Source organism: Aspergillus thermomutatus (assembly GCF_002237265.1).
Source record: "Aspergillus thermomutatus strain HMR AF 39 chromosome Unknown NODE_444, whole genome shotgun sequence".
Classification (NCBI taxonomy): domain Eukaryota; kingdom Fungi; phylum Ascomycota; class Eurotiomycetes; order Eurotiales; family Aspergillaceae; genus Aspergillus; species Aspergillus thermomutatus.
Genome location: NW_020798494.1, coordinates 1,272 through 13,549, shown reverse-complemented (window position 1 = coordinate 13,549; position 12,278 = coordinate 1,272). Strand labels below are relative to the sequence as shown.

The following is a 12,278-nucleotide window of genomic DNA, read 5'->3' as shown; positions in this document are numbered from 1 at the left end:
CCCCCCCCCCCCTTCTCTCCATTAGCTTTGTTGAATTGATTATGCTAATCATCATTTGCAGGATTTGGCGGAACCAATGCTCATGCCATCATTGAGTCATTCGAGCCTCCCAAAAGTGACCGTACTTCGGATGGTCCCTTGATCACCCCCTTTGTATTCTCCGCGGCATCAGAAGCAGCCCTTCGGGCGACACTAGAACACCATAAGGACTTCCTTTCCCAGAAGCCTCGAACCAACCTGGGTGACTTTGCATGGACATTGCAGGAGCGCCGTTCTACTTTAGCATACCGCAAATCTGTGGCGGCTTCAAGCCTGGACGATCTCATCGCACAGCTTGACGCTCTGCTAGGTGAAGGCAACGATGCCAAATCCGATTTTAAGACGCGGTACATGAGCAAACCGACCGCACGAATTCTCGGTGTTTTTACAGGACAGGGGGCTCAATGGCCTCGGATGGGAGCAATGTTGCTCGAGCAGTCGTCGCTTGTTTCAGAGTATATCAAGCAATTAGACAATTCACTGGCCGCTCTCCCACCTGCAGATCGACCCTCGTGGACTATCAGAGATGAACTCCTAGCGCCCCCCTCCGACTCCCGGCTGGCTACGGCAGAGATCTCTCAGCCTCTTTGCACAGCAGTCCAAATTATCTTGGTCAATTTACTTCGTCTTGCTGGAATTGAACTCGTCAGCGTGGTCGGTCATTCATCCGGCGAGATTGGGGCAGCTTATGCGTCAGGTTTGATCTCCGCCTCAAACGCCATCCGCATTGCCTATTATCGGGGGCACTATGCAAAGCTGGCACGGTCTCCCAACGGAAGCAGAGGTGCGATGATGGCCGTGGGCACCACGCTGGACGATGCACGCGACTTCTGCGAGCTGGAAGTATTCGAGGGAAGGCTTCAAGTGGCCGCATCCAACTCTCCATCCAGTGTCACGATCTCAGGGGACGAGGCGGCCGTAGATGAAGCCGTTGAGATCTTCAAAGATGAGCAGAAGTTTGCCCGAAAGCTGAAGGTTGATACGGCCTACCATTCCCATCATATGCAGCATTGCGCCGAACCCTATCTGGAGTCGCTTTCTCAGTGTGATCGCATCGAAGACCCTGGGAACGGGCCAAGGTGGCACTCCAGTGTTTCACCTGGCCAGGCAATGACAAAGGCAACTCTCAACACTCAGTATTGGGTAGATAACATGACCAGCCCGGTTATGTTCTCATCTGCAGTAACCCACGCGGTTTAAGGGGATGGCCCGTTTGATATGGTGTTGGAAATTGGCCCTCACCTAGCACTTAAAGGGCCCTGCATGAGCTGTCTTGAAGACATTCAGGCTGGAATACCCTATTTCGGTTTGCTCTCTCGCAACAAGCATGACCTGAAAGAATTTGCAGCAGCCATGGGACAGATTTGGACCCATCTCAGTGTGGGATCTGTCTCCTTCAGCTCCTTGGATCTCGCATTTAGCGGCAGTTTGCAACGCAGGCAACTCGTATCTGGGCTCCCATTGTACCCCTTTAATCACAACCGCTCATTCCGCTCGTTGTCCCGCATATCCTCCACTCAACTCAATAACCACTCAAGACTGCATCCGCTCCTTGGGAGACAGTGCATCGAGAGCACTTCTGCCCAGCAAGTGCAATGGGAAAATATAATTCAACCAAAAGAAATCTCTTGGCTCCAATGCCACAGACTGCAAGGTCAAATTGTTTTTGCAGCCACGGCTTACATCGCAATGGCGCTGGATGTTGTTGCTCTTTTGGCCGATCGCACGCCAGTTTTGTTGAAGCTTGAAGACTTCTCTATTCAGCGGGCCATGGCATTCAATGATGAGAATTCTGGTCTCGAGTCCCTTTTCACAGCAACGATAGTGAAATCGGATGCGCGTGAGTTTATCATGGAGTTCGCTTGCTATTCTAGTATGTCCAATGATACACCAATGTCCCGCAATGCCAATGGCCGGGTGATTGTCTACCTTGAGCAAGCAGAAGCAGAACCGATGCCAACTATATCCTCCGAGTCTTTTAATTTGACAGACATTGAGATTGGGCGATTTTACAAGTCTCTTTCCACTCTTGGGTACGAATACGAGTCTCCGTTCGACTGCATTTGCGAGATCAAGCGCAAGCAGGGCTATGCCACGGGAAAGATCGAAGACATGTCTGGCTCGGCCTGGGAAGACCAGTTAATTGTTCACCCTGGGATGATGGACACAGCCTTACAGACAATCTCGGCAGCATATTGCTGTCCTGGGGATGGTCGCCTGTTCACGATCCATGTGCCCACATTCATCAAGTCCTTGGTGGTCAACCCTCGCTATACATCACTTGGAGTGGGCAAGCAACGTGAAATCCCGTACCAGTCTGTTGTGAGAGAAAGCCATCATGGAAATACAATTGCCGATGTTAATCTGTTCAATGAAGATGGCACCCAGTCGTTCATTCAGGTGGAGGGTGTCACCCTCAAGCCATTCTCACCACCAACGACTAAGGACGACGCAGTCATGTTCTCTGAGTTCCACTATGGTGTTGCTGATGTAGATGGCGAACTGGCCATGGCAGGGGATAGGCCAACTTCTCTGGATGTCGAGCGAGCCACGGATCTGGAGCGAATATCATTCTTCTATCTCATGAATCTCCTCCGAACGACTATACCAGATGAGAAGGATCACACTCTTTCTCATTACAGGAAGCTGCTCGACTGGGCTGCTTATGTTGAGGGTCTCGTTGACCGTGGAGAGTGCCCGGCAGTTCCTCCCGAGCACAAGTCGGACACTTACGATGTGGTTAAAAGTCTCATTGCGAAGAATTCTGATTGGGTGGACTTTAAGCTCGTGGAAGCCGTTGGAGAAAATCTTCCCACTGTGATAAAAGAAAATGGAAACATCCTCGAGCACATGACCAAGAACGGCGTGTTGGATGACTTCTATGGCATCGAAACAGCTAATAATTGGATTGCTCGGATGGTGGAACAGCTTGCTCATCGCTATCCGCGAATGAGTATTCTGGAGATCGGTGAGTCTTTTGACAAGCATATGGCGATTACCTCAGCTTGCTGACTCCATACTAGGAGCTGGCACTGGCGGGTCTACACGGGTCATCCTTCCCCGTATAGAGTCCGCGTTCTCCTCCTATACTTACACCGATATCTCAAGTGCATTTTTTGAAGCCGCAGAACAAAGATTTGAGCACTATGCAAACCGCATGGTCTTCAGGACCTTTGACATGGAGTGACCCCCGGTCTCCCAGGGATATGCTGAAGGAACCTACGATTTGGTCATAGCCGCGAACGTTCTCCACGCCACGAACCGGCTAGAAGAGATGATGACCAACGTGAGGCAGCTCCTTCGACCCGGAGGCTATTTGATGGTGTTTGAAGTCATCAGCAATGATGCCCTTCGCATTGGACTGCCGATGGGTGGACTTCCAGGATGGTGGGTGGGCGCCGACAGTGGACGTCCTTGGGGTCCCACGTTGACACTGCCGCAATGGGACTCTCTTCTTCGAAAATGTGGCTTCTCCGGCATTGATACGGCCACTCCTCCCTATCATGCACTGCATCCCGGTGCCGTCTTCGCCTCTCAGGCTGTAGACGATCGAGTGGCCTTCCTCAGATCTCCGTTGAGCGCCCCACTGGAGGCACCCTTCAGCATTCCTAAGACCTTGACAATTGTTGGCGGCAAGAAGTTCCGGGTCCATCAATTGATTGAACGGATCTTATCTTCCATTGGCACAACATGGGCGAAGATCATTCGGATTACCTCCATTGAGCAACTCGATAACCAACCATTGCCTGAAGGCTCGAGTGTTCTCTCTCTAACCGAGCTGGATGAGCCTCTTCTGCGTTGCCCTACCCCCGCAAAGTTTAATTCCCTCAAGGCACTGTGGCAACAGGCAAGAAATATTCTTTGGTTGACCAGCGGATCTCGAGACGCTGAGCCGCATTCCTTTATGATGGTTGGCCTGGGTCGCGCGATGCGCGCTGAGCATCCTAACATTAACCTGCAAATGGTCGATGTTGAGAACATCAACAGAGAAACTCCACACTTCGTCGCCGAAGCCTTGCTCCGCCACGAGTTCCTGGACTCTCTGGGAAAAGAAAAGTCAACTGCCGATATCATGTATACCTCTGAGCCAGAGATCGTCATGGAGGATGGGCGCGCTCTCGTCCCTCGTCTGTATCCGCGGAAGGAGTCCAATCTACGCTACAACAGCTCTCGCCGCCTGGTAACTAAAGAGGTTGATCCTCAATTGGTGCCGGTCCGAATGGATACCACTGATGATGAATTGGTTGCCTTGCGTGACATCTCTCCACTTCGCGTGATGAACTCGCGTCTATCAGCCACGTCTACAGTTCGAGTATCTCATTCCTTACTCCCTTCTATTTTTGTGAAGGGCGTTGGGTATCTCATGATTGCGGCAGGCACTGAATTATCGACTAAGGAGGCGGTCTTTGCATTTGGCCTGTCGGCTGAAAGCTTGACCCCGTCCATATCTACCTGGACGATTCCGCAGGCCCACGTTGATCCTGTCGAAGGCATACTCTCCATTGCAGCCTTTGTTGTTGCGGAGAACATACTCAATACACTCCCCACGACTGGTACGTTGCTGGTGCATGATGTGGAGCGATTCATAGCCCAGGCGCTTGTCCGCTGTGCACGTTCCAGAGGAGTTAAGTTATTGATGACTACTTCGCAAAAGGATGATAGTGCCGACACCGTTTACATCCATCCTCACCTACCACAGCGGCTCATCCGCCGTCTCATACCCCAGGACGTTTCGGGCTTTATCAGCCTTGAGCAGGATTGCTCTCCTGATAGTGTTGGCAAGTTCATTAGCAAACTCTTGGCCCAAAATTGCATTGTTACAGGGAGGTCTGCGGTGTTTGGAAAGGATGTCGAACTGTGTTTGGAGCCTGCTGTCGAGGAAGGACAAAAGGTACTTCAATGCGCGTGGAAAAACATTGATGAACTGGGCTTGGTCTCTGAAGGACACAATCAAGTACTGCTGACTGAAATTCCCACTGATGTAACGGCTCGGCGGGATTTCACGGTGGTAGATTGGCGCGTTCCATTGGTGTCGGTGAAAGTTCTTCCAATTGATGAGGGCGTTATCTTCGGGTCAAACAAGACATTCGTACTTGTCGGTCTTGCAGGTGAACTCGGACAGTCAATTGCCCGATGGATGGTCGAACACGGCGCAAAACACATCGTGTTGACGAGCCGGAGGCCAAAGGTCGATCCTCGCTTTATCAATTCATTGGCCGCCTTTAACGCAGACGTCCGAGTGATGCCATGGTGTGTACTATTCACGTTCTGTTTTGTGTTTGGATTGTCCGCTAATGGATTCAAAGCGATGTCACGAGTCGCGTCTCTCTCAATGCATGCTTTGAGGAAATTCGCCAAACCATGCCTCCAGTGGCAGGCGTTGCTAATGGCGCGATGATCCTCAGAGATGCCATGTTCGAAAACATGAGCTTTGAGGACTTCATGGCGTGTGTGCGTCCGAAGGTCGATGGTACCCTTCTACTTGATGAGCTTTTACACGACACCCCTCTGGACTTTTTCATCGTCTTCTCTTCTCTCACTGCTGTGGTGGGCAACAGCGGCCAAAGCAACTATGCGGCTGCGAACATGTTTATGACAGCCCTGGCCTCCCAGAGAAAGAAACGGGGCGTTGCTGGTTCCACCATTGATATTAGCTCGCTCATGGGAATTGGCTACGTTGAGCGCTCTGAGAAGCTGGATGCTGACTATTTTACTCGCCTGGGTTATACCAACATTGCGGAGCAAGATCTACACCAGCTATTTGCCGAGGCGATTGCCGCTGGTCGTCCTGATTCGACTGCAATTTCCGAGATTGTCACTGGAGTCTCGCCCATCTTCGCTGATCAGGATGTCAAGGCTCAGTTTTTGACCGATTTGAAATTCGGCCATTTTGTCTTGGAACGACCGCGTACATCGACGCAGGCGAGCAAGACCCAGACTGTCCCTGTTCGGATCCGCTTAGCCAATGCTCAAGATGTGTTTCAGGCTGGAGAGATCATCAAAGGTGTGTCCAATGCATGTGATATTCTCATAGAGTGCGGTATCTAACCTCCCAATGACAGAGGCGTTCATTGCTCGATTGAAGCGAACCTTGCAAATTCCACCAGAGGAAAGCGTCAATGAGAACGTGTCGCTCGTGGAGCAGGGTGTTGACTCGTTGATGGCGGTCGAAGTGCGCACTTGGTTCCTAAGAGAGTTAGGCGTTGACATGCCCGTGCTCAAGGTTCTCGCGGGTGGCAACATTCAGGATCTGGTGCATGACGCGATTCAAAGACTCCCGCCAGGGGGGGCTCATCTACCAGGTATCGACAATGGCGTCTCGAATCCAGACTCGGAGGACTCAGGTACCAACGCGCTCAGCTCGGACCATGAATCATCGCAAATTGGGCAAACCACCCCAGCTAGCACCCCTACCTACGGAAGCGATGATCGTGTTCCCGCTTCCAAGCAGCTTTTGACTGATGCTTCGGTGTCCAACTTGCAAGGGTTAGATTCTCCCACTGAAATTACAGCACCCTTATCGTTCGGTCAAAATCGACTTTGGTTCCTACAGCACTATCTGGAAGATAAAAAGACCTTTAATATGGCCGTTATGTTTCAGCTAACGGGAGCTTTGCGCATTGACGATCTCAGCAGAGCACTCCAAGTGGTGGCACAGCGGCATGAGATATTGAGGACCCGCATAGTCCCGTATGACGACGACGACAATGACAGTGACGGAACACCCCGACAAGGGATTTTATCTCATCCCGTCATTCATTTGGAAAGAAAGTCTGTGACCCAGGATGAGATTGAAGGGGAGCTCCAACGCATGCACGACCACGAGTGGGACCTACACAGTTGGCAGGCCATCAAGATTCGCCTTCTATCAGTCTCCCAAACCCTTCACTATGTGTTGATAGGGGCCCATCATATCACGCTGGATGGCTGGAGTTTCAGTATGTTCTTTGTCGACTTGGAGGCCGCATACTCTGGTAAACCGTTGAGCCCTCTGCCTGCAACCTCTCAGTATCGTTCTTTCGCAGCTCAGCAACACAATGATTATGAGAATGGCCGCATGCAGCGGAGTATCGATTTCAACCGCAAGACCATCCCCGGTCACCTCCAACCCATCCCACTCTTTTCATTTGCCAAAGTCTCCACACGACCGTCAACGATGCGATATAGTCTGCATGAAGTCCAGGCACAGCTTGAGCCTGCCCGAAGTGACCGGATTAAACAGCTCGCGCGCCAATGCCAATCCACTACGTTCCATGTCTACTTGGCGACCCTTCAGCTGCAAATTTTCCGTCTCCTCCCAAATTTGATGGACTTCTGCATTGGTCTAGCGGATGCCAATTGTCTGGATCCAAAGTTCATGGGTACGATTGGATTTCTGCTCAATCTTCTCCCTATTCATTTCCGTCGTTCTCCTGATGGGACCCGGTTCCGTGAAGTGGTGCAAGCTACTCGGGACAAGGTTTACGGGATCCTGGAGCACTCGCAGCTGCCATTTGACGTGCTCCTCAATGAGCTGAACATTCCACGGTCTGCGGATCATACCCCTCTCTTCCAGGTGTTTGTGGACTACCGTCAGATTGTGCAGGACCGGGTCATGTTCGGCGAGTGCAAGGTGGGCGAGGAGCGCTGGTGCAATGCAAGAACTGGCTATGACCTCAGACTGGAGGTTACAGAGAACCCGAACGGCGAGACGTTGTTACGCCTGGGCCTACAGGATTCGCTATATTATGCGGAGAGTGCCAAAATGTTTCTGGACTCATTCTTAACGCTGCTAGATGAGGTTGTTGTGGCTTGATGATACGCCTCCTTTTCACTCTTTTTCACTCTTTTTCTCTCTTCCATAATGACAAGGAATGACTCCTAACAGGCGGCATCTCTTCCAACCATGGCCGTATAAGAAAGTAATTCATTCACAACTATAGCGCAGACACATACAAATGCTTGAAGCTCTGAGAGAATTGGATGTTCTTGATGCATGTCACTTGCATAATGCAGTTTGTTTTAAGATGTATTCAATAAAAACCAATTGTTGGTGTGTGGATGTGGATGGGTGGTGGATTCAGAATCAGCCACGCATCCTCGGACTCCGTAGATACAGCGACAAAACAGGGGCGGCGCTCGCTGTGGGTACCTGTACCTGACCTTAGGCTGGCAAATCCCCCGATGCACCTAAAAAGACCCCCATCTCACTTTTCCAACGGCCTAATGCGGGGATTGGGCGAGATCCCTGTATTAAAAACCCCCCGAAAAGACCAATACAGCCCGTTTATTATCGGTTCCACTCCGAGTGTAGCCTTGAGGTTCCGGCTTGCCGCCTACACACGAGTACCTAGGTAGCTATTCACCCGCTATTGCCAGTACGATCTGTGGTACAAGCCCCACACTCAGGTGCTTCTGCCTGCTCATTCACATTGGTTATAGGCAGATGCGTGCATGTTGGTATATAAGAACTTAGGCAGCTACTAATGGTCGTATAGTCAGTGACTAGGCTGAATTTTGCTAATAATGCATTATATTAATATTGGCCTCCCCCTCCCTTGGCCATGACACGCCTGCCTACCTGCCTATTCAATCCTTCCTCCACCATACTTTGACTGGCCATACTCGCCTCCGCCTCTGCTTTCACACTATTTGCGCCATCTTGCCTGCTTACTGCTACCTATCCACATCAAAAGTGATTCCCATTTTACATCACGAGGCAGTAATCTGTTTGACTATTTACACGCTCACTCTCCCGCAGTACACACACAGAGACAAAGAGAGCCCACAGTCTGAGACAATGGCAGCGCCACCGCCCTCGTACACCAAGGTCACTCACTCCGCCACATATGCCAGCATCAATCCAACTCAGCCCGGCCTCTCCACTGCGGGCAAGGTTGTGCTGATCACTGGCGCATCTGGCGGCATCGGCCGGGCCACAGCCTCATCCTTTGCTGCATCGGGTCCCCGAGCGCTCATCCTCCTCGGTCGACGCGCCGACGCCCTGGCGGAAACCGCCACGACTGTCCGCGCCAGCCACGCAGAGGTGACGATTCAAACCCACAAGGCTGAGCTGTGCGATGCTTCGGGCGTACGCAATGCCATGAACAAGGTGGCTGCCGAGTTTGGCGGCATCGACATCCTCGTCCACTGTGCCGGCGTCCTGGCCCCCGTTGTTCCCCTTCTGGAAGCTGATCCGGCTACTTTTCTGGACGGCTACAAGACTACCGTTGTCGGTACGCTGGTGACGGCACAGGCTGTCGTCCTGGCAAACAAGACAGTCAGCGCCAACGAGGACAAGCCAGTCACCTTTATCAATCTAACCACGGCCGGCATCCTGTTCCCCCCTTTCGCCGGCATGGGCGCCTACGTGAGCAGCAAGATGGCCGCCGTCAAGCTCTTAGAGGCCTTTGCCGCGGAGAACCCGCAAGTCCGTCTTCACAATGTGCATCCCGGACTCCTCAAAACGGCCATGTCTGCCAAGCTCGCAGAGACGATAAAATTGCCATATGCCTACGATGACAGTAAGTTCAAACTGATCCTGTCCTTTGTGGCCAATCTGTCTTTGTATCCAAGTAACTAATGATCATTCTTTCTTTCTTTTTTTTTTTTTCTTTCGCAGTCTCTCTTCCCGCCGATTTCCTTGTCTGGATTGCCTCCCCCGAAGCAGAGTTTCTCAAAAACAAGATCGTCTTCGCCGCTTGGGACGTTGATGAGCTCAAGGGTCGCAAGAAGGAGATTGTCGGTGGCCCGCCGGGAACTGGTGAGCTCTGGCTCGGCTACCAAGGATTCCCACGATTTATGGGTGGCCAGCCTTTGCCAGGCACCCAGTAGGCGACTGGAACTCTGTATGGGAAGTCGCCATCCCAGGCTGAAGGGACTGTACACGCGTGCGTTGATTAAACAAGACAAGTACATGAACTATTCACACTGTGGAGTGCTAGCGCGAAGACGCCAAGGAAAGGAATCCTGGAATTATGTTGCTCAGTTAAACATAGCTTTTAAATAATAAAGAAAAGAAGACGAATACAGAGTAGTCATCATCAATTTTCAACTCAAAGGGGTACTTTCAAGGCCGTTATACATTGTCCCGCAACTAGACTTTGGACTTACCCTCTGCGGCAGTCAACGAGCCGAGGAGCGACCTAATGCTGAGTGGTGTGTGAGCCAGAATGGTTGCATTTCTTCACACGCAGTTCCGCGCGCTCACTTCTGCACTGGACCACTCAGACAGCGACTTGGGGACAATGGTACCGCCCATCTCGCACAATTGATGTATAGAGGAAGAGCGCTGGCGCCTGAGCTACGAAATCATCACGAATTAGTACATATACGGCCGCATAGGACGTTTACGAATACAGTAAAAGGCTCTTCCTTTTTGTTTTCCAGATTAGACCTTAAAAATGGGCGTCCTTATATCCTTTGTGTAGCTACCGTAGCTGGCTACTGCTTCCTAGGCCTCACTACTGTCACATGACCTGAGGCTTCCTTCCATTATGCCTGGTGCTCTGATAGGTCCGTGAACGATTGGTTGTTATACGTCAGATCGTTGTCTTAGCGCGCTATCTGAAGGTTATAACATAGGAATGTACTGCTGGGGGCAAAGCCTGGTGGATGTTATGAATAGTAATTAGCTTAGAATAATGACTAAAGGTGAGGAGGGGCCATCTCGGTCAGGGATAGAGTATGGACACCAAAGCTGAAGCACAACAAAAAATTCCTGCTTGGTGTTACAGGGATCCTGGCGTTTGGGGTGTACGGAGTGGCTGATGGGCTGAGAAATACATACTCTGTGGTGCGGAGGGCTTGGAAACTAGGTATGGACCTGGCCCAAACTGTCATTGGAGTATCCAATCATACATGCAATAATTGATCAAGTTCCCCATCCTATTTTTCACTTCCATGTTTAGTGCTTATTATTGCTTGTTTCTCCTTGGCTAGCCCCTAGACCTGCATTTTGCCTAATGCACACTGCTGCGCCGCCTGGCCCTGGAATGCTGGCATAGCATATGCCCTAAAAGCTAATGATATTATGAGGATAAAGAATGATAATGACATATCATTACAAAGGTTGAAAATAAGGCGGGCCAAAAAGCCATAACTGGGGATGAGAGCTTTAAGTATTGCCTCAGGAGGCATGCTAGGCAGGATACTCGTCGAGTTCATAGCAAAAATCATGGTACAGAAGCGTTTCGTCAGGAGAGGGGAGCAACTCCTTCTAGTCTGGCGATCGAACAGTTCTTATGCGGTCGAATAGCAGGAACCCGATTATGTTGTTCTGCTGCTGCAGGTTGGTAAGCTGTTCAGGAAGGATTAACACCAGGCAGAAACCAAATCATTTGTCAGAATTCGTCCATAGGTGCCATGCTTACTGCCCGTATCTGCGGTGCAAATCCTCGTCGTGGGTTAGCATAACCCTAGCAAATGCCTTCCAGGTATGAACATGGCCTTTACGAGACTAGATGTATGGTTCTGCTAGACGGCACCTATGATAGTGGCGGATCAAAGACCCATAATGACTTTCCAGTAAAGCGAGGGTAAAAGGCCCCTGCGGACCGTGGAAATACATGTGGCACTAAGACGGCTTGGTGATCTCCCTGAGGCTTTCCGTGGATTGGCAAAGCAATGGGCTACGATCGTCATCGTTATTCGGATAGAGATCAGTTTTTCAGCACACTAGAGCATATGGGAGTTGGGCATAGCCAGACCTCTGGTGTTCATAACACTTCTGCATTGTATGCTGGTGCTTTCGATGAAACTACTGAAGCTCAGATTCGTCTGGAATGACCGTAGCAGGAGGAAAGGGAGAAAGTCTTGCCTATCTTACTATTGGACGAAGGGGTAATCCTTCTGTCCGTAGAAAAACCATTTGCTGCCCGTGTTTACTGTTGTAGTCACATTTACCGCTCTTCTGCTGCTACGTTTTCCTCCACTCTACAGCCAGTTCGTAAATAAACGGATATTCAATAGGTGACCAGAGGGAGGACTAAAAGTATAGTCAAATGCTGTAGAGGGCTAATAGCTCCGAATGAGTGGCGACGAGCCAATGAAGGAGCTATACTCCATCACTGTATACTAAGTCATCGCTCAAAGTGCTTAACAGTCAATTCCTCCCTGTCCTCGAATGATTTCCGAAGGTCATAATTGCAAGCCAAGAAGCCGGACAAAAGTATAAGCATAAGAAAAGAACGAAGAACATGAGGCTGCATCAAGGTAATGTCAGGAGAGCTCCAGTCAGAGATGTAAATTGCAAACCAGTG

At 50.7% G+C, this 12,278-nt stretch overlaps 2 protein-coding genes across 2 annotated transcripts; both read left to right on the top strand.

Moving 5' to 3' along the window:
• Nucleotides 1-96: 96 nt before the first annotated feature.
• On the top strand, nt 97-7,834 carry CDV56_101073 (uncharacterized protein; the record flags this gene model as incomplete). The annotated part of the gene is made up of 6 exons (XM_026754692.1): nt 97-1,182; nt 1,327-3,007; nt 3,063-3,146; nt 3,276-5,289; nt 5,346-6,043; nt 6,102-7,834. Coding segments are annotated over 6 exons (7,296 nt in total), but the record flags the coding sequence as incomplete, so codon positions are not given.
• A 984-nt stretch (nt 7,835-8,818) lies between these two features.
• Nucleotides 8,819-9,852, top strand: CDV56_100770 (SDR family NAD(P)-dependent oxidoreductase; the record flags this gene model as incomplete). The annotated part of the gene is made up of 2 exons (XM_026754389.1): nt 8,819-9,542; nt 9,641-9,852. 2 exons carry the CDS (start codon nt 8,819-8,821, stop codon nt 9,850-9,852), a joined length of 936 nt encoding a protein of 311 aa, XP_026609676.1.
• Between the last annotated feature and the right edge of the window lie 2,426 nt (nt 9,853-12,278).